A 24,026-nucleotide genomic window follows, 5' to 3' on the forward strand; every position below is an offset into this window, starting at 1 on the left:
GGGCAGGGAACAGCCATTCAAAACGTCTGGCAGTAGACATTCAATGAAAGTTGAATGAATGGATATGACAGCGTCGGTGTACACGCAATCGTCCCCGATTTATGTTTTTCTTACAGGACCAAAAAAATAAGGCCCGAGCATAGTCTGGATGGCTACAGAGCAGCGGGGAAGTGGGGGAACAGCCATTTGGCGGGCAGCGCAGGTGGACACAAAACCTCCAATAGGATACACTTCTGTCGCTGACACCCCGACACCCTCCCACCCGAGCCGTTCTGCCCTGGAAGCGACCGTGGAGAAGCAGCCAGTAGACAATCCGCGCCCCCGAGAGGACAGCTGACGCAGGACACCCCGAGGCAGCTCGGCACCCTTCACCTGCTCGCACCGCCGCCTCTTACAGGTGGAGCCACGACACGACACCCTTCCGGATTGGACGTGCTCGCAATCCTGGGGCGGGCATTAGAGGGCGAGCCCTCTTGGGGATTGGTTAACCCTGGAGAACGGACGTGCGGCCCACGGAGCCCGTTCGCCGGGGACTCCCGCTGGGCAGAGGGCGGGCCCCTCTCCGCGGGTCCTCTGTCAATCATTGGCTCCCTGAGGTTTCCTTGGTGACGTGGCGCAGCCGCCCGCGCAGGCCTCCTTCCGGCTGGGGTAGAGGCCGGGGGAGCAGCTCTGGATGTAGGGAACTGTGTTGAGGGAACGCGCGGGCAGCTCACCCGATAAGTGTGTGCGCGAGGCGGCTGCCGAGTCCGGAGAGAGGGGAAGTGAGCACTCCGACCTCGTCCAGCTGGGGACAGCCGGTTCCACTGGTGCTCGAGAACATCCGCTCCCAGGGAGCCGGTTTAGGGTCTGCTGGGCCCCAGGAACAAGAGCGGACGGATCTGCAGTGCGAGCCCGGAGAGCGGGTGAGCGCCACCCGTGGCCTTCTCGTGGAGATCTAGTCTCGTGGGCACTGCTGGGAGTAAGCCTGAAATCCAACCAACTCTTTACAGGCTGCGGACTTAGGAGATGCTTGGGACAAGGAGACCACCTTCTCAGGGCAAAAGGAAAATGAGGTGACAGTCGTTGAGACCACTGAAGGAAACCCATGGCTAGGTAAGGCTGCGCACATTATCCTGAGCTGGGGCTCAGTCTGTGGGTGGCAGGTAGGTTGAGGGGCTCTCGGAGGTTGTTACAAGTGAAGTTTGCCCTAGAGCTGCATCTGGACTTGGCAGCCTGGTCAAATGAACGCAAAGATCAGAGTTGCATACCTTTGAAGGCAGATACAGCAACAGTTTTCAGCCTGTAACCCCAGCGTGATGGAGTACTTGCTCAGTTCTGAAAAGTGCTAGATTGTAATATTCTTCAAAATTTCCATTGAAGTGAGGCTAGGTGCCTCTGGAGGAGATTAGAAAAGGTTTTGATTGTTTTTGCAATTAACTTTGAAAACAGACAGGTGCTTTTGAGTCCATGTAGAAAGTGAATTTCACAGTTGAATACACTTATCCGTACCTTAACTACTCTGAAGCTTTCAGAAAAGATTAATGTGGATCTGTGGATCTACCTGTACCAAGTGGGACAGTTGTCAACTAGAGTGGGGAAAGACGCAGAGCTGTAGGTATGGTGTGAAATCAAGGGAATGGAGATACACAGATATATTACTATATATGATATATATGCTTATATTTATACGGAATATCCCTGGAAAAATATGTAGACAGTGGGTAGCAATGGTTGCTGCTGAGAGGGAAATGATAGGCTTAGGACAGAGGCTCACTTTTTATCATATATCCTTTCAAGTCATTTTTTTTAACCTATTAAATATTTTTTTTTAATCACTTGAATAAATTTTCTGAGTACTCATATTTTGACAGCATTCTTGGTGAAAATGTTATCGCCACTCTGATTCTTCAATGTTATGAGGTTGTCCAGGGAGACTGGTGATCTTTTCATCAACATGAAATTAATTCTTTGTACCCAGAAATGCACACTTTGGGAAAAGAGCAGATAAAGCTTTTCTGATTTATACAGTAGAAACACCACGAACTTTCTTGATATTAAAAAAGCACTTAAACTTCTGGTGGCAAGAATTTTTGCCTTTATTAGCAACGGCTTTAATCTAGCTTAAAAATCACGTTTCGGTACTCAGTTGTAGAGACTTTTCTTACTAATGTTTGTCTCGTTTCAGGATCAGTTTTTCCTATCTCTGCCCAGCCTCCTGGTACTTCACTGTACCCACAGCGAGCCCTTTTCCCCGTCAACGGGTGGCATTCCTAGGACTCTTCTTCATATCCTGCCTCCTTTTACTTATGTTAATCATGGACTTTCGACATTGGGGTGCTGCTTTACCACGAGATAGGAATTATGAAAGGTGAGTCAGCTTTAGATCACCTTGATCAGCTTCAGCATTGAGGTCATAAATGCTTGGATAAGATGTTTAACACACTACTACCTTTGACCCTTTGGGGGAATACTGCACTTTTATTAGTAAGATTGCATGCCACTTATTACATAAAGATCTTAAGCTCTATTTTGGCAACGTTCAGTTTTGATTCAGGGACACTGATGCTGCATTTTTAACCAAGAAAATCATCTTTCTATTTTCTTATTTTGGTGGGCTGACTTACTGGGTGCATAAATGTTTAGGATTATTATGTATTCTTGGTGAATTGATTCTTTTATCATTATTAATTGACTCTCTTTATCCTTGATTAAATTGTTTGCCCTGAGCCTAGTCGGGTATTATATAGCTACTTTTGCTTTCTTTTGAGTAGTGTTAGCATGATAGATGTTTTTCCATCCTTCCTTTCAGTGTTAGCCTATTTGTGTGTTATGTTTAAAGTGGGCTTTTTGGAGGCAGCATCTAGGTGAGTCTTGCTTTTTATCCCATCTAACAATGTCTGCCTTTTATTTGGGGTGTTCAGGCCACTTTAATTTACTGTGATTATTGATTAGGTTTAAATCTATCTTGCTGTTTGTCTCTGCCTATCACATCTGTTCTTTGTTTTTCCTCTTTTTCTCTCTTCTTTTGAATTGAGTACATTTTTTTATGACTGCATTTTCTCTCCTTTGTTAGTTTATTAGATTTAACTCTGTTCTTATTTTTTTTAGTGACTGTTTTAGGGTGTATAATATACATCTTTAACTTATCATCGTCTGCCTTTAAGTAGTATATCTCTTCACCTCTTCCTCTTAGCCTCAGGTACAATTGTCATACATTTTACTTCTGCTTATGTCATAAGCTCCACCAGGTATTGTTACTGTTTTTGCTTTAAACATTCAAGTATCTTTTGAAGAGATTTTTAAAATAGGAAAGAAAGGCTTGTATATTTACCTCTGAACACTATTTTTGGGCCTCTTCTTTCCTTTGTGTAGATGCATATTTGCATCTGTTATCATTTTCCTTGTGCCTTTTTCTTTAACATTTCCAGTGGTGTGAGTCTGTGTTTGGTGAATTCTTTAAACTTGTATATTATTGAAGCAGTCTTTATTTTGCTTTCCTTTTAAAAGAAATGTTCAGTGGAGGCAGATCTTTAGGTTGATCTTTTTTCTTTTCTGCCATTACTTTAAAAATGATGTTCTACTGTCTTTTGCTTGCATTCTTTCGAAGGAGAAGTCTGCTATCATTTTTTATCTTTATTCCCACTGTACAAAATGTGCCTTTTGCCTGTAGTTGCTTTGAAGATTTTTTCCTTTATCACTGGTTTTAAGCAATTTGATTATGATGTGCCATGGTGTGGTTTTCTTCATTATCCTTGTTCTTGGGATTTGTTCATTCTTAGATCTGTGAATTTACAGTTTTTAATCAAATTTGAAAAAAAATTGACCATTATTTCCAAGTATTTTTTCTGCCCTCTTCCACTCTCCTTCAGTGAATCCAGTCACATATATTGTGATCCAGTGATGTTTTCCCATAGCTCACAATGCTCTCTTCATTTTTTTTTCAATCATTTTCTCTGTGTGTTTCTTTTTGGATATTTTATATTGCTGTGCCCTCCAGTTCATTCGTATTTTCCTCTTTAGAGTCTGCTCTACTGTTAATTCTACCCAGTGAGAGCTGAATACTTTTTCACAGAAAGTACATCTGAATTGTTTGATATAGTTTTATGGCTTACCAGTTGCACTTGAAGGTCTATATTCCTTTATAACAGTGATTTTTTTTTTTTCAGATTAGTTTCTTATTAGCCTACAAAATGAAATGATGACGTGGTATTCATCAGCTTCAACATGATTTTTCCTTTATTGCTTCTCAGTATCAGTTATATGGCTTTGGGCTGCAAGTAAAAGTCAAACTGACTTAAATAATAACATTTATTGGCTTATATAACTGGAAATTTAGGTAGAGGGATCATACGTTCAACATTGGCCGTGAAGATGGGAGTTTCTGCCTCTGTTGTCCACAGTGTCAGCTTACTGAATGGCTGCAAAATAGCCAGTAGCAGCTAGGGCTACATGCAGCCTCATGTCCTGCGGGAAAGAAATAGGCTTTCCATGATTTCTTATAAGAATGAGGAAGACCCTTCCTGGAAACCTCCAGCAACCCCTTCTTTGAATCTTTTTTGGCCAGAAGTGGGACACATGCCCACTCCCCTTCATATTTCTTGATTGTTCTGTCCCTAGAATTTCTCACTTCCAACTCACTGTGGTCATTCATTTGACATACATTTATTGAGCAGTCACTATGAGCTGGGTGAAAATAGGCACCAGGACATGGAGAGCTTGATACGTTTTTCAAGAAGCTACTGTGTTCAACCTTTCCTCCTGCAGCAGGACTACTCATTTGTATTTTCCACTCTTCCTTTCCAAAGAGGAAACACTTGTTTAGATGACTATAGTTGTCAATAATTGGCCTTAAGCTTGTTAGCTTTGGAGAACTAAATCCACAATTTGAGTTTTTTAAAATACTTGTTGAGATTTTCTTACCACGCCTGAGCAGTTTCCCACTGGAAGACAGCATGGTCTAATGGTGGAATTTTATGTAGGTTACAATGGTTAAAGACTTAGGTAGTGAGTGGTGAGCTATATATATAGCTGGAGAGGTTGATCAGGCTGGGCTTGTTAAGCCATTTTGGGGTTTAGACATTACCTTAAGGGCAGATGGAAGGCTTTAAAAGGCTTTGAAGAGTGATATGATCATCATTGCATTTTAAAGAAAGTTCACTTTAGAGGCATTGTGAAGAATGAATTAGAAAGGAATAAAAATGGAAGCAGAGAGGTGAAGTGGAATGCTTCAACTGAGAGGTGATGTTGGCTGGGACTTGAGTGGCAGCAGTGATGACGGAGAGAAGTAGATGCATTTGAGGGATACGTGTGGAGGTGGACTAATCTGATGCTGGTTGTCTACCACTGTATCCCAGGTGGTCAGAACCAATAAATACTTAAGCTGAATTGATTCAAATAAGCAGAGCTAAGAACACATACACTGTACCTGTGTGGGGACCCGACCAGAGTCCTGACACGCTGTCATGCTCTGGCTGAGCAGCCAGCAGCCATATAGCCTAGAGCTACTACGTGTTCTCTAATGAAAGATTATGTCCATATTGTCACAATGTCATTAAACTTCACTCATTGCAGCCTGCATGAGTCATTTAGGAAGCAGACATTTGTTGGAAGCTTGCTGTGTGCATGACACTGTGATAGGCCCTAGGGTACAAAGATGAATAAAACGTGGCTCCTGACCTCGTGTAATTCATAATCTAGTTAGGGAGGTGGATGTGAAGGAATAATTATTTCCCAATGATATAGTGGTTTATGTATAACTGTAGAATCGGGAACAAGAATCAGGAACTGTACACAGTCAAGAATCAGGAACAAAATTAAGAATCAGAAATTAATCAGAAGAAGCCCATGAGTAACCAAAGTTGATATCACCAAGTTCATTAACTAAAAGCTCTTGTACTTTACTGATAAGGTAGGCTCTCACATAGAGCCTATTTGCTTTTATTTTACACACTATTTTAATTAGCTCAGTTCTCTCTTGTCTCAGAGCACAGCAAATAACAGCAAATTAGAATGGTGGTAGTGGGGAGAGTGTGGTAGTCATTAGATGGGGGCAAACTGATGACAATAGTCAATATACTGGCATTTTGACTGTGAACAGGAGAGAGGAAATTTATTAAAAGTAGATTCAATAACTCAGAATTTCTGCAAACCATTCCTATGTGGTAAAAAGTTCTGTACATCTTGTTAAAATTTTTGTTACACAGTTTGATAATTTATGTCTGACCTCAAATCAGTGGTTTTCAACTTTTGTGTATCTAAATCATGTGGGGACTTTTAAAAAATGCAAATAAGTGGACTTCTTCTCAAAGTGATCCTAATATGCAGCCTAAGTTGAAAACCATTGCTCTAAATTTCAGTTATATTTATATGGGAAGGAGGTATTGTGGAAAAGAGGATTGATTTTAGAGCTAATCAGCCCACCGTTTGCAAGGTGAGTGCTCTTGGGTGGGTGTTATATCCTAGAATCTGATTTTCTTTATGTATAAAGTAGAGGTACAATTGCCTGTTTTGTCTTGTCATTTGGATTAAAAAGAGAAAAGCATCTAGGACTGTCTAGTGCATCATGGATGTTAGTCTTATTTGAAATAATCTTGATTTTTCTGTTCTCTAATTCTGCTTTCTACTTTGCAAATATACACTGAAGATAACGGGCAACACTATCTTCGCTTAAATTTTTCCTTCCAGAATTTCTTTTTTGTGACAGCTGCTACTGCTTAAGCACTGGTGAGCAATAGTTGATGATAAAATGATTGAGCAAATAATTAGGAATTGATGGAAACACCTATCACCTTAGCTCAACAGCTTATAAAAAATTAGGACAGGTGCTTGTGGTTGTGATTTTTATATTACATACATATAATATAGTCATATTTTTTCCAACTTAAGTTGTTCCTAATTCACATGATAAAATTATATCAGTATTTTATATTGAAAAAAATATTTTAAATTGAATATTTTTCAGCCAGTGGTAGAATTTAGCATATTACTTCTGAGGTGATCTAACCAGGATTTTCAAAGCCTGCACGAGGGTTTTCCCTAAGTAGGCTCGAAACTGAAGAGTTGTATTTTTTTTTTCTCTTCATTATGAACATGTAGCCACATTGCTTCTGGAAGGAGAAAGCAGGAGGTTTGTTTCAGAACTAGAATTTAGGGAAAAGTAAATGTAGAGAGTGATCAGAAAGGATAGAATCCAGAGCTATTTTTGTTTTTGTATTTTAAATAGACTATTTTTTAAAACTGTTGTAGGTTTACAGCTAAATTGAGCAGAAAGTACAGAGGTTGCCCCTGGCTATTTTCCCCCAATCCTGTCTCATGTACAGCAAATTTTTGAGAATAATTTTTGTTAGATGTGTATTTTAATCAACTATCTGGCATGTGCCGTATATTATGACATGCTCCAACAACTTCATCAGATTTAATACATATTTTACATTAATTTATTCATCTATTCATTTACTCAACAAATGTTGTTTACACTACGGTATCCAATAGAGTACTTACTTTTAAATTACAGTGACTTTAAATTTAAATTAAGTAAAATAAAATAAACAATTCAGTTCCTCGCTTAGGCACTAGTCACATTTCAGGTGTTCACTGGCCATGTGTGGTTAGTGAATATCCTACTGGGCAGTGCAGATAGGGAGTATTTCCATCATATAGAAAGTTATGTTCAGAAGTAACCCTGGGTGCTGGTAAATTTAAATTTAGTATTAATTTTTGGTATAAGGGGCACTTTTAACATGTATACATATTTGTTGTATAAGGTATAGAGTAAACTGTTCTTAAATGTTTTGTATATTCTTCTTACGTATTCAGTACATTCTCTTTAGCTTTAATGTTTAATACTGTTCACTTTTTGGTAGCCTCACTACGGTCTTCATTAGATGGGAAATTTTTGTCTGATTGATTTATTGGTCTGAAGAATGGTAGCTATTGAAAGGTGGTGCCTTCATGTTCCTTTGTCTCCTGGGAATAACTGTGAATGAGATTCCATGTCAGCAGTCAGCTCAGTCCTGGCCATTGCCTTCCATAGGAGTTCCAATTCTGTTTAAAGCAAGTTGAAACAAGATATAACTTTTGGTTAGAATAAAAATTATAAACTAAACTCTAGGATATGCAGAAGAAATTAAGGGTTCTTATGTACAACAGAACAACTCAGAGATTTTTGCTGGTAAAATTGAAGGTATTTATTTGTACTTACTCACACTTATTCATTCACTTACTTGTCCCTAATGGGCGTTTGTAGTGTTTATAAGCAGAGCTTTAATTGTAAATGTTCTTGACTGCTCTGATTAATCTTGCTAGGAGATAAGCAGTAACCTTACCGGATGCTTTTGTAGGTATCTATTACTATCATCAGTCATGTACAGCTACTTTGTCTATAATGTCATTATATTTGGTTCTGAGTCTGGAGTGGAGTTGAGAGTATGATGACATTCAGCAAGAACTGAATAGCTCTGAGCTGATGGGGGCTACTTTAATGGACTTTTGGCATATTACTGAGTTCTGTTTGAACTCTTGGAGTGGTTTAATTCGTGTTGGTTTTGTAAGTTAGGGATGGTTTGGTCAGTTACTGCTCTAATGCGGTTAATGTTTTCAGGATAACCACAGTGAAAAGCCATTGTCTTTCCAGCTCTACCTTGGATGATGTATATGTCAGTAACTTTCTTTTCATTGACTCAGCAGTGAACAGAGGGAAATTATGTTTCTCGAATAGAGAGAGAGTGTGTTTGTGTGTGGTGGGGGGGGGGTGGATAATTATGTGTGATGGCAAATAAATCTCTCCTGAGAAGGCCGATATGAGGGATTCCAAAGGGACTTTAAATCCTCTTCAGGGATTGACGTAGTGTCTGTGAAGCAGGGGTGCACCAATTCAAGTAATTGACCATGACGGCTGAGACCAGGACTGCAAATCACAGATTAAAATGTCCAAGAAAGGAGCAGTGATCCATCCATGTTAGGAGCCTAGACAGACAACTTCAGGTGGTTGAAAAGTGCAAGACGCCTGACAAGGTCTTAAGGAATTGGAGTTCGAAAAAGAGGCTATATTATTACCTCCCAAAGGAGAAAATTGTTCTTCAGTTGCTCATTTGTATGCAAGATGAGAAAAATGGAGACTCTGCTGCCAATTTTCTCACCTTGCATATACATGAGTAACTGAAGGACAAATTGGTCGATCAAAGACTCAAATGGGAAGTGTAACATAAATGCCATCTGGTTCTGTCTTTCTCCTGTGTGTTCTGCTGTCAAATGACATTTTTCTGCCTGCACACATGGAGACGTCTAGGAGAAGTGAAAGCAAAGTTGAATTGTAATCAAATTAGAGCTGTAAAGTTGCTTATCTTGACAGGAGCCAAAGAGGATGACAGGATGCTTTGGAAAGCCATTGAAATTTTCTAAGGAGACCAGCTGATTTTGAGTGTAGCTAGACATAGAGGAGGTATTAAACCAACAGCTCCATACTGTGAGCTCTAGGACCAAACCAATCAGTACTGACTGATACATTTCACAGAAATGTGAGGAACACTGTGGCAGTATCAAGGTCCTGCAGATAAGGGACCTACTCTGAGAAACCGATAGTCTAAATGGAGAGGTGAAGCACACAAATATGAAAGAAATCTTAGGGGCTCATGCTGAAATATAAGCAACCTGCTTAAAAGGAGTAATGACACTTCACATTTTAGGACAGAAGGAAGAGGTCTTTGAGATCATTGTGGCTATTACAAGAGTCAGCATTGTTGAGCGGAAGCTTCTTAAAAACTGGGAAGCCATGTCTGGGGAGCCAAGAATATCCACAGTGACCTAAAAAAGACTAAAATACTCTTCTCCAACAACACATCTGTGTGGAGCTGTATTTTCTTCATATACTTCAACCCAAACAATGTATCATAACAGATTGAATATAGAAGCATATGAGAATCTGTCTTCTGTTAATCCACCCACTACAGAGATTTGCAAAACTATCAAACAATGCCACCTTTCTATTTTTATTTTTTAGAAAATATGGTTATTTTTCATAAAATATGCTAATATGTAATGAATTTACTCTTACATCTAAATTAATAAATACATGTTTAAAATTGTTGTGTTTCATTTTCTAATGTGGTAAGTACAGATAAGATATAACCCATGTACACAAAAGCTCTTTGGGGTCCAATAATTCTTAAGAATATAAAGGAGTCCTGAGCCCCAAAAGTTTGAGAACCAATATACTGGAGAAAAGTTACTTACTAAACAGTAAGGAGTGAATCCAGAATCTTGTCAAGAGAAGTAGAAGGGGTAGTTTTCAGAGAAGGAAAACAGAGAAAGATAAGTAAAGTAGAAAGATTGCTGTGATGGGAAATGAAAAGCCACTTTGGGCTGGAGATGGATCCTGCCTATTTTCTGTCTGTGGCATCTTGCAAGGTCAGTGTTTGCAAGAGTTCTGTAACTTAAGCCCAGATGTATGCCCAGCTTCCAGGTGATAGAAGTAAGCTATTGTGAGTTGATCGGTGGATTGTGAGCCCAGTTCAGCCCAGGAAGTTGATTAGAATGGGGAAGTATGTGGTGAAATGAGTCTTTAGGACTATAGACTTTCTAGTATGTAACATTTTACCACCTGCTTTATTTCCTATAACTCTCACATCAGATCTAGAAAAAAGTTCTACCTGACTCTATCCTACGCAATAATTTACAGCATTATATTGAAGTTCAAATGTATATTCTTCCCTTTTAAAAGAAATGCATTTTGCATTATGGAATAGGAAAGGTGCTCAACTTTGCTTTTGATTTCAGAACTGTTTCTACATGCTCTTCTTTTCATCAAGTTTGCTTTTCTGTCCACAGTAAGGAACTCTGTGGTCTGTATAGCAATATGAAATCATTAGTAAATACAGCGTACATTGTCCTGAGGGGTGTGACTGTGGCTTGTTGGGCTGATTAGAGGTGGATTTGCTATGAAGCTAATGACACCTGCACTTCAAGGCCCCTCACTTGCATTTGCCCCTTTTGTATGTGTAATGTTGCATTTATATATATATATTTTAAAGAAGGCTCTCCACCCCTCCAAATTGTATAAGATTCAGGCTTCACAAAACCTAGTTCTGAGGGGTTTTGTATGAGTGTCTAGGGGTCTAGGAGTTAGCTCTAAAGTCAGTGTTTGATGACTAGAGCAAGGTACCTTATGAGGAAGGGCCTTTAGCTATAAAACTTGAAAAAATTCACCGCATTGCTTTCAGAGCATTTATTCAGTTATTAGCTCAATCTGTAGTAATACTTAATCAAATTTAAGATAATTTAGAGGCCCTTTTTTTTTTACAGTCCAGAGGTCTTTTATTGCCTCTACACCTATCAAGCCATGAATTCCTAGGGAAGGGTTCCAGCAGCTCAGGCTCCTTTCCATTTGTTCTCACAAAGCATGCTTCTCTGGGGGGAGCAGGCCGGCGCTTGAGTTGGACCCAAGTACCTTTCTCTTTGGCTTCCCTCTTTTTCTGATCATTTCCCTTCACACACCTCAGGAAGCTGTCTTGGCTCTTACGAGTGCTTAATATGCTGAACATGTACGTTAATTCTCTTGGCAAGGACCTTGCCCTTGTTTGTTTACAACAATGCCAGCCGCATGCCGGGTGACATGCAGTCTCTTCCAGTTTTGCCACGGTCACATTTGGGGGCACTCCTTTTGGAGCAGTGCCCGCCCCTTGATGTCTACTATCCCACCTTCCTGTCGATACCCGTGTATGTGGCCAAAGGAGCAGCTCCTTGTTTCCTAAAAGGTCTAGAGAACATACAGTGGTGCCTCTCCTCTTTCCCTTTGTGTCGGTCACTTTGGTGAAATACTGGAAGATGGAGGTTCCAGCTGAAGGGCAGAAGACAACATTTTAATCTGTCTGCTATGCAGTGTGTGCATTCTCAGCTCCAAGAAAGAGTTCTCCTTTTCCGTGTGAAAAAGCCATTCTCACTGGGCTCCTCTGTAAGTGAAGCCTTTGAAGCTGAGTCAGCAGTACTTTACAGACCCTCAGACCCTTTTCAGGTTCTGAGGGAACTTCATCGTTTATTAAGAAGCATTTTACCAACTCTTAGTCTTCTTTTCTTTATGGACTTTTGGTCTTTTTCTCCAGAGAGTCTTCTACTCTTTGCCCTCCCGATAATGACCACGTAATGGTAGGAGCAGCAGCTCAGCCCTGTGCTAACTGCTCGGCAGCTCTTGTAGCTGAGGGTGAGCCTCAGCGGTCCCTATTTTGGGGCGAAGAAGCAGTGCTGAGAGAAGTTAAGTAACTTGCTAAAGGTAACACAGTGTAGAAAGTGTTAGAGCTGAGAATCAAAGCTTGGTGTTTGATGGCAACATCTTTACTTGTTTCATCTTACTGCTGTCAGCCAGGTATCTCGGAATGAGAATTTGAAAAATATGCTGACACAAAGTACTAATATCATAGGGCTTAGAAGCTTTTTTTTTTAGACAGTATAATATTTTATTTTTTAAACTGGGTGCTGGGTACACAGGCACGGTTGTTCTCTGTACATATTTTTTGAACATTCTTTTTACAACTACAAAATATTTTAAGATTGCAGAGAAACATATTTTTTATTAATGCAATTCTAGCAATATAAAAGGCAAAGCAAAAAAGCCCCATAAATGTTACCACTCAGAAGTATATATTAAATGATAATCATGCCACGGTGTTCTTTATGTTTATATACAGAAAGGATAGATGGACAAAAAAACTATTAGGACTGTTTTAGTCGCTTATGTGTATAACAAACTGCCCCCAAACTTAGTGGCTTATAATGACAAAAAACAGTTGTTTATTCAGGCTTCTAGAAGATCTTTGATGTTGGTAAAAGATTTGCCACCTCAGCCAGCATCAGAACTGTCCCCAAACATGGAGGAGTCTTTTAGTTATCCAATCTGCTACTCTAGGTCAGCCACCCAGCTGTTGCCTCATATACGTCAGTAAATATGGTCAGTGCTGTCTCATTCCTTTGTGAGAATGTGTAGTCCTGTGTGCCTGGCACATGTAGGCACTTTGTGGACTCATGAGCAAATGAATTAAAGTGGTGGAGCCTTTTATGGACCTGGATGCTTAATACCAATTTCTCTTGTTGCCCTGTTTAGGTATTTGGCTAGAGTAGGGGAGCTTGAAGCTACGGACACTGAAGACCCAAATCTAAATTACGGCCTTGTTGTGGACTGTGGCAGCAGTGGCTCCCGGATTTTTGTTTACTTCTGGCCAAGACATAATGGGAACCCCCATGATTTGCTGGACATCAAACAGATGAGAGACCGCAGCAGCCAACCAGTGGTTAAAAAAATCAAGCCAGGTACTAATCGGAATATATATCATTGTCAGTCTTTTTTATCTGCTACAGGGAAGGGAAGGGGAAGGGGACAGGACGGGAGGGGGAGAAAGCAAGCTACCCTTTCTTCTTGAGGTTCTGGATAATGGGAGGAATGTCTCTTTCAGTGTCACCTCCCCTCCTCTCAAATAAAGTGTTTAGGACCTTAACAGAACCTTATGGCATATCAGTCTTCTGAGTCAATGTAATCTGTTTTTTAAAGAAAGTATTTTATCTTAAGGAATCTCTGCAATGGCAGACACTCCAGAACATGCCAGCGATTACCTTCGTCCTCTGCTGAGCTTTGCTGCTGCTCATGTGCCTGTGAAGAAGCACAAGGAAACCCCCCTTTACATCCTCTGCACAGCAGGCATGAGGCTTCTCCCTGAGAGGTGAGATATGCAGGCTCTGAGAAACAGGAAAATGGGTGGTACAAGAGTTGCAAGGACGAGTCTATGCATCGTTCTCTGTGCTTCCCTGGTCTGAAGGTGGGACATGGGTATACCACACAGAGTGACAGGTGGCGCTAACAGACTCCTTGTTCAAAATAGAGCAGAGCCACCCCTGCACTCAATTATTTTACATTTGTTCACAGCTTCCTGTCATTTGCTTCTTTGGGATCTATATGTATCTGAGATGGTCATAATGATTCTTAGTTTTTGATTGAGGGTTGGGAGCAGTGGATATGTTGATAAATTGGATCCTGAAGAAGCTAGAGGGGGCACATAATACAGTAGGGTAGTAAGAGAGTCACCTGAGGGACTGGGTGCCTTGGGGCCAGTAGGGGGGCTCTGGTAGGAATACTGCTTTCTCTGTTACTGCCTGGCTTCCTGGTGAGATAATTGGTGTACCTTGCAAAGCTCAGTCTCCCTTACTTTAGACCAGTTTTTCAGTCCCAACCAATCAAGTCTTTTCCACTTGACCTTGGTAGTTTAGCCTGGCTTCTTACTTCCCAATCCCTCTTCCTTCACTAGAAGAAGAGGTGGCAGTTTTATTTAGGTCAGATCCCTTTTTGTTCCTGATTTCTCTCCTTTGACACCTCCCTGAACCCTCCACTCTTAGGGTCAGGAGGTGGGAGTGTGCTCCCTTAGCTTTAGAATCTGACCTTCTGGAATGTTCATAGTCTCATGGGCATCAAGTATGTTATTAACTTAAATATTTTTCCTTGGTAAATGACAGTTCCCTTTTCCACTAAGTTTCATTTTGTATACTGTCTTGCCAATAAGTTTAAGCCCCAGGCAAGATCACTATGGATTCAATGTGACCAAAGAAATGACAGTAAAACATTCTTGGGGTGAAAGAATTATCCCCAACTTTATTTCTATGGTGGCAGGTCAATCACTAAAATCCTGTTCACTCAGAGCGAGTCTGCATGTAGCAAGCCTGTCTCTGCCTCTGGGCCTCTCTGCCTGCACAGCCATCCTCTGGGCCTCTCTGTCCAAGGCGCTGCCACCACTCCAACCTCTCTGCTCTCCTGCAGCCTTGTAGCTGTGCCACTGTGTCACCCAGAGCACTGGGCAGAGCTCTTTATATGGAGTCAATAACAATGTATTGCCCACACGTGTGTAGTGAGCTAGCCAACCAGCCCAGGTGAGAATCCTGGCTACAGGAACCTTCATTTTATCCACATATGGTTAGCCAGAAACCACAAAAACCTCAGCCATACCCATGAGCTCCATGCTGTGTATACCAGACATGTCAGACAGTGTAACATACACCAACACTTCTTTCAGTGGACTTCTTCTTTCTGTTCTGCAGTAACTGGTTTACTATCTGGTACACTGTCAAAAAGCGCATTATTTCATAGAGCTATTTCTTAACATGTGAGGTCTTCTGGCTCCTTATTTTCCCATACATCTTGGTTTTTAAAAAACTTTTGTTATTACTTATTTTTAAAACCAAACTTTAAAATACTGTAGCTGCAACCTTGTATTAAAGGAAATCTTAAAAATAAAAAAAAGAATAACAAACTTATAATCCTACCACCCTATCAAGTGTTTCATTTTGTCACATTCCCTCTCTCTGTACACCTGTATGTGATTTTTACAAAGTTATAATCATACTGTGATTGCAATTTATAGCTTTTGTTTTTGACATAATATTCACATTGTTCAAAATTTTAGAAACCCTGGGAGGAGTATAGGTGACACAGGTGGTGCCACATCATAGGTCACTGAATGACTGAAGGTCACACAATCAAGGAAAGGGGAGGTGGGCCGGAAAAAAAACTGAGTCGGAGGTCAGGAAGGCCGAGCCCAGCGGCAGAGGAGGTCTCGCCACGTTTGTGGGTCTGGAGTAAAGATTGCCTCGTCCCCTGGTACAGCTCAGCATGGCCTCCCTTGTCAAGGAAGTTTCTATCCAAGTAAGACCCGCTGTGTGGCTCCCCCTATTTGTTGAAGATGTTCACTGTCAGCAGGCAAGCTCTGAATGTTAATGTTTTATCTTGAGAATTTTTAAAGAAATTGCCTTTTCTTTTAACTTGTTTTCTAATCACCTCTTTTAATAATGCCCAGATCTACCCATGGCTTGTGGAATCACTGTTACCTCTAAGGCAGCTATAGTTGTTGACATCAGTGTAATAATCACTGCAAGGACCTGTTTTGCATAATTAATGCTTTATTAATATATTAGCATTTGTGAGCAATATTCAAAACAGGCTTGAATCACTGAACTATATTTTGAATTTATTAGCACTACGTTTTATGTCTTTGCCAAAGGCCTGGACTAACAGAATTTGTTTCACTTCCTTTTTATATTATAATGGAAATACTTTCTTAAAAAATTACAAAGGTAATACAAGGTGATATTTAAGGGAAAAAACCTATATTATGGGAAATCTCAAGCATATATAAAAGTAGAGAGAATAGTTTAGTGAATCCCTATTTTCTCACCACCCAGCTTCAACAGTTAGCAACATTTTGCCATTAAAATTTAAAAAAAATATGAGTTTTAGAAAATGGAAGTTTTATCCCATGTAGTACAGGAAGAATGTTTTATTGTTTAACATAAATTAGGGTCATATTATAGGTACTGTTTTGTAACCTGTTAAGACTCAAAATATATTGGATATCTTTTCATGTCCAAATATATTTGGATATCCAAAATATATTAGATATCAATACATGGAGGTATAAATTGACCTGATTTATTTTAACATCTGTATAGTATTACATTGTACGGATGTATCATGAATTATTTAAGCAATCCCAAATGATGTACATTTAGGTTATTTCCAGATGTTCATTGCTATAAATATAGTATTTGCATAGCTCTAGTATTCTTCCTGTTTGAATTCCTATCTGATGATTTCCTTGCATTAGATTCTAAAAGTGTAATAACTGGTCAAAAGTTAAGCACACTAAAAATTTTGATACACAGTTCTGGATTGCCCTTAGCAAGGTTGAACCAGTAATTTACATTACAAACAGCAATGTATATTGGTGCCCATTCTTCCACATCATCACCAAAACTGGCAAGCCTTCTTTGGGTTATTCAGAAGCATATTCAATAAGGAGGGCAAAGTAGCCCCTCTTGTTCCTTATGTGAAATTCTTAAGAATTCTAAGAATTTAATATGTGTAACAATGAGTTTTTTTAGAAACTATACTTGACAGTATATTAGAAGATTATTACTTTTCAATGTACTTCCTCACTTTTAAGTGCTAATATGGACTAAGTCATCCTGACAACTGAGCCAATAGAAATTTTTGTAATGAGTTATTGAAAAACATTCAAGATAAATGCTTATTTTTAAACCAACATTTTCTCTAGATTCACAGTATTCTAGTTTTGTTTCTTTGCTTTTCTTTGATAATTCTGATAACATAAAACTTTAGAGGAAAAACCCTGTAGATACTAAACTTCCAACTTTGTTCCTCAATTGTTATGACCTTTGGATTTTGATCCTGACTTGGAATTTCCAAATAAGATTTTTTATAAAGAAAAAAAATCAACCCTTGCAACATAGAAAAGGAGATTTAAAAATTCACTGTTAGCCTATATAAAGGATTATTTAAAAACTTGTGTACCCAACAGTGCTTCTTATGTGGTTGTAGAAGGCATTGTTTCTGTATTGTATAGGATCTGAGGATGAGATTGTCTTCCTGTTTAACTGCTTCCTTTTATGGAAGTTAGGAATAATGTAATTAGATCTATTTTATAGATCATGAAACTGTGCTTCAGTTTCCTGCAGCTTATTCATACCCAGCTTATGAGAGGCATAGAACCATAGTCTCATCTTTTAATACTATTTGAACTGTTACATTATAAAAAGGAAAACTATTATAATGACCATGTTGCCTTTTAAAAGGTAGAAGGCTGTACTTAGGAGGCAGTTTACTTATTTATTATACTTTGAAATCAAAGGAGGTACCAAAAGAAGCAGGACTTAGGTTCTGGATGAGCTCCGTGAACAGGGCAGTTACATGATAAAGCTAAGTAGAAGGTCAAGGTGAGGCTACTTGTGAGAGCAGAGTTCAGCACTAACTTTTAGATTTTTTGTTCTTTCTTTCAGGAAGCAGTTGGCTATCTTGGCTGATCTAGTGAAAGATTTACCCCTGGAGTTTGACTTCCTCTTTTCACAGTCTCAGGCGGAAGTGATCTCTGGGAAGCAGGAAGGTACTGAGCCTTGGGTGCAGTTTTATCCTCGACATAGGCTCCTCAGTGGGCGTTAGGATTACATTGTGTGTCTGATATTTGTTTTTCTACCAATGATTTTCTTGCTTCTGTTACATAGTTTGATTATTTGCATATTCTGCATTGTATCTGTTTTAGAATGATGCTTCTAGAAATCATAAATTTATGTGTTTTTATATTTGTGCTAATACTGTGTTTATAAACATTTATTATTATTTAAAGATGATTCCAAGTGGGTACTTAATTAGCTAATTGTAGATTTGAAAACATACTTCTATGAGTTGAACTGAGTTTGCCAAATTCAAGTGTAAAGCAAATTATTAAAGTAAGGGGAAACTTTAATTTCAGGGAATGATCAAGATGAATTACTTTTGTTATGGGCTTTCCCTTTATTGCATTTACTATGCAGTATTGATACTCTCTGAAAGCTTGCATGTAGTAGGTTATAGTTTTGGGGTGGAGTTGAGTGTGGGTTCTCACGTAGCCCAAATGTGGCCTATATGATGAATTATTGTTCTACTTGAAAAAAGAGAAATCTTTTATATAATTGGGGATCACATAAGGGAAAAGATTTACCTTTTTAAATTTCAGTATTACATTTTTCTGTCCTAAAATTTACAGTTGGTTCTTTTTTATATTCTATTTTTGCGGAGACTTTCTATCTTTATATTCATTGTAAGACTGCTCTTGTTTCTTGGTTATATAGCTGCTTTAATGTCTTTGTCTGATCATTCTAATATCTGTGTCATCTTGGGATTGGCATCTTTTCCCTTTTGAGTTGAGATTTTCCTAGTTCTTTGTATACCAAGTAATTTTTTATTGTATCCTTGATATTTTTAATATTACGTTATGAGGCTCTGGATCTTGTTTCAGTCCTAAGGAGAATGTTGATTTTTCTTGTTTTAGCAGGCAGTTGACCTGGTTAGGTTCAGGTCTCAAGTTCTGATCCGCCTTCGTTGAGCTGTGATTCTATTGATTATTATTTGGATTTGTCCTATGTGTGTCAGCTAGTGGCCAGTGTGGAACTTGGGCATAGCCCATACAATGTGTTGTCTCACCAGTAGTTTGGTTCTCAAAACCTTTGATAAAATTGCCTAGAGTCAGGTCCATGCACGTGTAGCTTGGAGGTGAGCCCAGCAGTTCATATACCATTTTATTCCAACTCTCCAGGGACTCTCTGACTTCCTGATGCTTTCTAGTTCTCCAGGTCTCAGTTTCATGGTGCTCTGGTCAGAAAGCCAGGCCTTTAATCTGCCCACTCTGTCTTGCATTTCCCGTGATTGCATCTGCACCCAGGGCTCTGTGGGAGAGGACAAAGGGAGAAAAATAAGCAAATAGGGATTTGCCCCAACTCTTGAGACCACAGCTCCTCTAATCTGGGAGGAGTCACATCCCTCAGAGTTTAGCACCTGCTCACATTCTGCTTCCACTGCTTGTGAGATTGCCTGGGGTAGGAGAGAACAAAAAAGAAAAAATAGGGGGGGAGTTTCCACTACTCTTTCTGAACTTTCGGAATCCCCTTTTCTGTTCCTTGGACCAGAAAGCAAGGTCTTCAGTTCCTTTCTGTCCACTCCTGGTCTGTCCTTCTGTGTTTCAAGCTCCATTTGAGTCCAGACCAGGTAATATCTGAGGAGAAAAAAACGGGAAAGTCATTACTGGTTTGGTGGTTCTTTAAATTATGATCTCTATCCCAGTATGCCCACTATTACTTACTTTCAGAGTTCTCAGGAACCTGCTCCGTACATTCTGTCTAGAGTTTATACTTGCATTTGGTGGGGGTACCAGGTGGAATGTGCTTATTCCATCTTGCCGAGAACCTAAACTCCAACATTTACATTTCTACCATTTATTTTTACACATTAATTCCTCCTCATTGTAGGAAATTTAGAAAATGCAAGTAATTTTATTTACTTTTATTTTTGATGAAGGCTGGTTCGTCTCCATAGCTTTATTGACCTGTGTAGGTTCATGTTGGGTGATTAACCAGCCAGGGGATGAGCCATCAGGATGAAAATGCAAGTAATTTTAAAAGGGAAAAACATCACAAGATAAAAGATTTTAAATTCATACACTGAAAGTGGAGTAAAGTACTTCCATTACTTTGTTCCAAGAAAAGGAAGGAAAGGGCAGTTCCTGGGGAGAGGCGTGTACATGGCATGGCAGTAGAGAATTAAGTGAGGGCTTTATATTTCTTTCTTAGGGGTTTATGCATGGATTGGAATTAACTTTGTGTTGGGAAGATTCGACCATGAGGATGGTGAGTAATACTGTCATGACAGTTCTAAGCGCTGAAGGTTTATGTCTTAACTTACAGTCTGAAAGTGCTAATTTTAGGTTGTTTTCTTTCTTCTTTCTTTTTCCTTTTTTAAAATTTAAGATGCTTCATTTTCTAGTCCTAATTTGCTTTCTTTCATTTCTCTTTAACTTTTTAATATGGGAAGTTTCAAACATTCACAAAAGTAGAGTAAATAATAAAATGAACTTCCATCAACCCATTTCCCAGACTCAATGCTTGTTAACAGTTTGCCATTTTTTTTGTCCCCATAGTCCCTCCACACAGCACAGTTTTTTCCCTTTTGGATTTTTAAAAGCAAGGCCCAGACATACCATTTGATCTTCATGTGCTTCAATATATATCTCTAACAGATACGGAGTTTCAAAACAATATCCACATGCTATTTTTAAACTTAACAAAGTTAACAATTCCTAATATCATGTAGTATCATATACTACTCAGGTAGAGTCTCCCGATTGTCTCAAGAATATTTATTTGTCATTGTCATGTTAAAATCAGAATCTGAACAAGGATCACAAATTACATCTGATTGATACCAGTTTTAATCTGTAACAGTTAATCTACCCCTCAACCTCTTTTTTTTTTCCAAATTACTTGTTTAAAATGATACAAAACAAAACAAACCTGGGTGGCTGATAGAATGAATTTGCCACATTGTGGATTTGGTTGACTGCATCTTTGTTGGGTCTTTAACATGCTTCTCATCCCATTTTATGTTCTATAAATTGGAGATTAGATATAGAAGCTTGGTTAGACACAGATTCAGCTCTTTTGGTGAGAATAAATCATAGGTGGTGCTAAATATTTGCTACTACATCATCATATCAGGAGTTTTATAATGTTTCATTTTCAGTCATGTTAAGACTGATCAGATATTCAGGTTCAAGTATTGTAAACCTGATCTAATGTATTATAAAAATTGCCCACCAATTAAAGAAGATGTGGTACATATACACACAATGGAATACTATTCAGCCATAAGAAACAAACAAATCCTACTATTTGCAACAGCATGGATGGAGCTAGAGGGTATTATGCTCAGTGAAATAAGTCAGGCAGAGAAAGACAAATACCAAAGATTTCACTCATTTGTGGAGTATAACAATGAAGCAAAACTGAAGGAACAAAATAGCAGCAGACTCACAGACTCCAAGAAGGGACTATTGGTTACCAAAGGGGAGGGGTGGGGGAAGGTGGGTGGGCAGGGAGGAAGAGGGGAATTGAGGGGTATCATGTAGCTCACATTGTGTGGTGGGGGACCATAGGGAAGACAGTGTAGCACAGAGAAGACAAGTAGGGACTCTGTGGCATCTTACTACACTGATGGACAGTGAGTGCAATGGGGTATCCGGGGGAATCGATAAAATGGGTGAATGTAGTAACCACATTGTTTTTCTTGTGAAACCTTCATAAGAGTGTTAATCAGTGATACCTTAATAAAAAAAATTGCCCATCCGTTTCTCATTCAATGTTTATTATAGCCAATTGTAATCATTACTTAGATCTGTTTTTTTGTTTTTTGTTTTTTTTAAATAATTATTTTTTATTGAAGGGTAGTTGACGCACAGTATTACATTAGTTTCAAGTGTACAACACAGTGATAAAACATTTATATACATAATTCTAGGTTCCAGCTATCATCACCCTACCAAGCTGTTACAATATCTTGACTATATTCCTTATGCTATACATTACATCCCGGTTACTTATTTATTTTACCATTGGAAGTCTGTCCTTTTTTTTTTTTTTTTTTTTTGTGAGGGCATCTCTCATATTTATTGATCAAATGGTTGTTAACGACAATAAAATTCTATATAGGGGAGTCAATGCTCAATGCACAATCATTAATCCACCCCAAGCCTAATTTTCGTCAGTCTCCAATCTTCTGAGGCATAACAAACAAGTTCTTACATGGGGAACAAATTCTTACATAATGAATAAGTTACATAGTGAACAGTACAAGGGCAGTCATCACAGAAACTTTCGGTTTTGATTACGCATTATGAACTATAAATAATCAGGTCAAATATGAATATTCGTTTGGTTTTTATACTTGATTTATATGTGGATCCTACATTTCTCCCTTTATTATTATTATTATTATTTTTAATAAAATGCTGAAGTGGTAGGTAGATGTAAGATAAAGGTAGAAAACTTAGTTTAGTGTTGTAAGAGAGCAAATGTAGAGGATCAGGTGTGTGCCTGTAGACTATGTGTTAATCCAAGCTAGACCAGGGCAATAAAACATCCATGTATGCAGAAGATTTCTCTCAGAATGGGGGGGTGAGGTTCTAAGCCTCACCTCTGTTGATCCCCAATTTCTCACCTGATGGCCCCCCTGCGACTGTGCCTGTCTTAGGTTGTTCCTCCCTTGAGGAATCTTACCCGTCTCTGGCTAACCAGTCATCTTCCGGGGCCATACAGGGAAATGTGAAGTTGGTAAGTGAGAGGGAAGCCTTATTGTTTGAAAAGGTTAGCTTTTTACTTCTTTGCATATTTATGCCCTGTGGCTTCTATGCCCAGCATTTGTCTTGAGGTATCTTTACCACTTGGAAGAATTATGATACTCGGTAAATTTGATACGAGGCACGAATTCTATTTAAGGGTTGTAATTAGGAAGGAAGAAGAAAAGCTATAGAAGTAGCAGGCGGAAGAAAACATGGGAAGATTGATTATTTCTTTGGCATATCTTCTTGTAGAGTACTTCAGCATGAATAGGTTTTAAGCTACTACTTAAATTGCGCACACACATTAACATAATAGGAGTATAGTTACATAACCAAAGCATATCTGTAATTACCAGCCATCTCCAGTGAAACCAAGAAAACCAGTTAGGCACCTTAGGCATTTGTGAAAACTTATCTATGATATGACTTAGATCTGTTTTATCATTAGAGGTTTCAAAATGGTGAGTTTTCTAATTCTACATTTTTATTCCTTCTGCATTTAACAGTTGGGATTTTTATATAACAAAATTTTCTTCATTAACTATTTGGTTATCCTGAAATACAATTCTTTTGGGAGAGACAGAATAACTCCTTGATTCTTTCCTTTTTGTCAAGTTTTTGAATGATGAGTTGGTGTTCTAGCAACTTCCAAAGATAGTTCCAAAGGTAACCAGTGAAGTCCTAAAAAAATTTCTGTATCACTATGAACTTGTACACTGTAGTTGAAGCTTTGCAGTCCATCATATCATTACTGTCTTTGGTGCTCAAATTCTACCATCACTGGCCAGTACGAGCACCTTTAGGTCGGTTCTTGTACCCTTTTAACATGATCCCAATAGTCTCTTATATTTCTGTTGTTTTTTGGCACATGAGGTGCTCCATGCTCATCTTGTATTTTTTCCATCCTAGGCCTGGCATTGACCATTTTTAAAAGGAGCCTTGGTTTCTTTAGCAGAAAATGATATTCAGAGATCATGGTCTAGATGCCAGAGGTGCTCATTGCTCCTTGGTTATCATTACTTCTAGGCCTTTCCAGTGGACAGAGCTAGGAAATACATATTTTTTAGAAAAAGAAAAATCATTATTTCACAGTAATAATTCCAGTTCATCTTCAAGATTGTTATTTCTTAATTTCTTTGATTTTGTTCTTATATTCTTTTTCTCTTATGCTATTTGCTCCTAAACATATTAATGTAAACATTTATTTGCTTTATTACAGAATATATGTTTAACGGTTTAAAAATAATAATAGTAATAATATTATTACCAATAAGAGTACTAGAATGCAGTTTAAGATATTTACTTGTTTCTATTGTTATTAAGATATATTCTGTAGGGACATATAGTCAACATGCCTTG

The 24,026-nt window shown here is 38.8% G+C and overlaps 1 protein-coding gene across 4 annotated transcripts in view; it reads left to right on the top strand.

Moving 5' to 3' along the window:
• The first annotated feature begins 619 nt into the window (after nt 1-619).
• The window catches only part of ENTPD7 (ectonucleoside triphosphate diphosphohydrolase 7), a 37,399-nt gene continuing 13,992 nt past the window's right edge, over nt 620-24,026 (top strand). Inside the window, exons 1-7 of one of the 4 annotated variants that reach the window (XM_036886454.2) lie at nt 621-902; nt 990-1,092; nt 2,165-2,347; nt 13,070-13,275; nt 13,532-13,682; nt 17,803-17,906; nt 20,125-20,181. In XM_036886454.2, coding sequence (XP_036742349.1) covers nt 1,085-1,092; nt 2,165-2,347; nt 13,070-13,275; nt 13,532-13,682; nt 17,803-17,906; nt 20,125-20,181 — 709 coding nt within the window. In that variant the 5' untranslated portion in view covers nt 621-902; nt 990-1,084. Of the gene's footprint in view, nt 1,093-2,164; nt 2,348-13,069; nt 13,276-13,531; nt 13,683-17,802; nt 17,907-20,124; nt 20,182-24,026 lie in introns of all 4 variants that reach the window. The other 3 variants (XM_057506207.1, XM_036886455.2, XM_057506206.1) reach the window with 3 other exon arrangements.

The sequence above is a fragment of the Manis pentadactyla genome, chromosome 8, assembly GCF_030020395.1.
Source record: "Manis pentadactyla isolate mManPen7 chromosome 8, mManPen7.hap1, whole genome shotgun sequence".
Lineage (NCBI taxonomy): Eukaryota > Metazoa > Chordata > Mammalia > Pholidota > Manidae > Manis > Manis pentadactyla.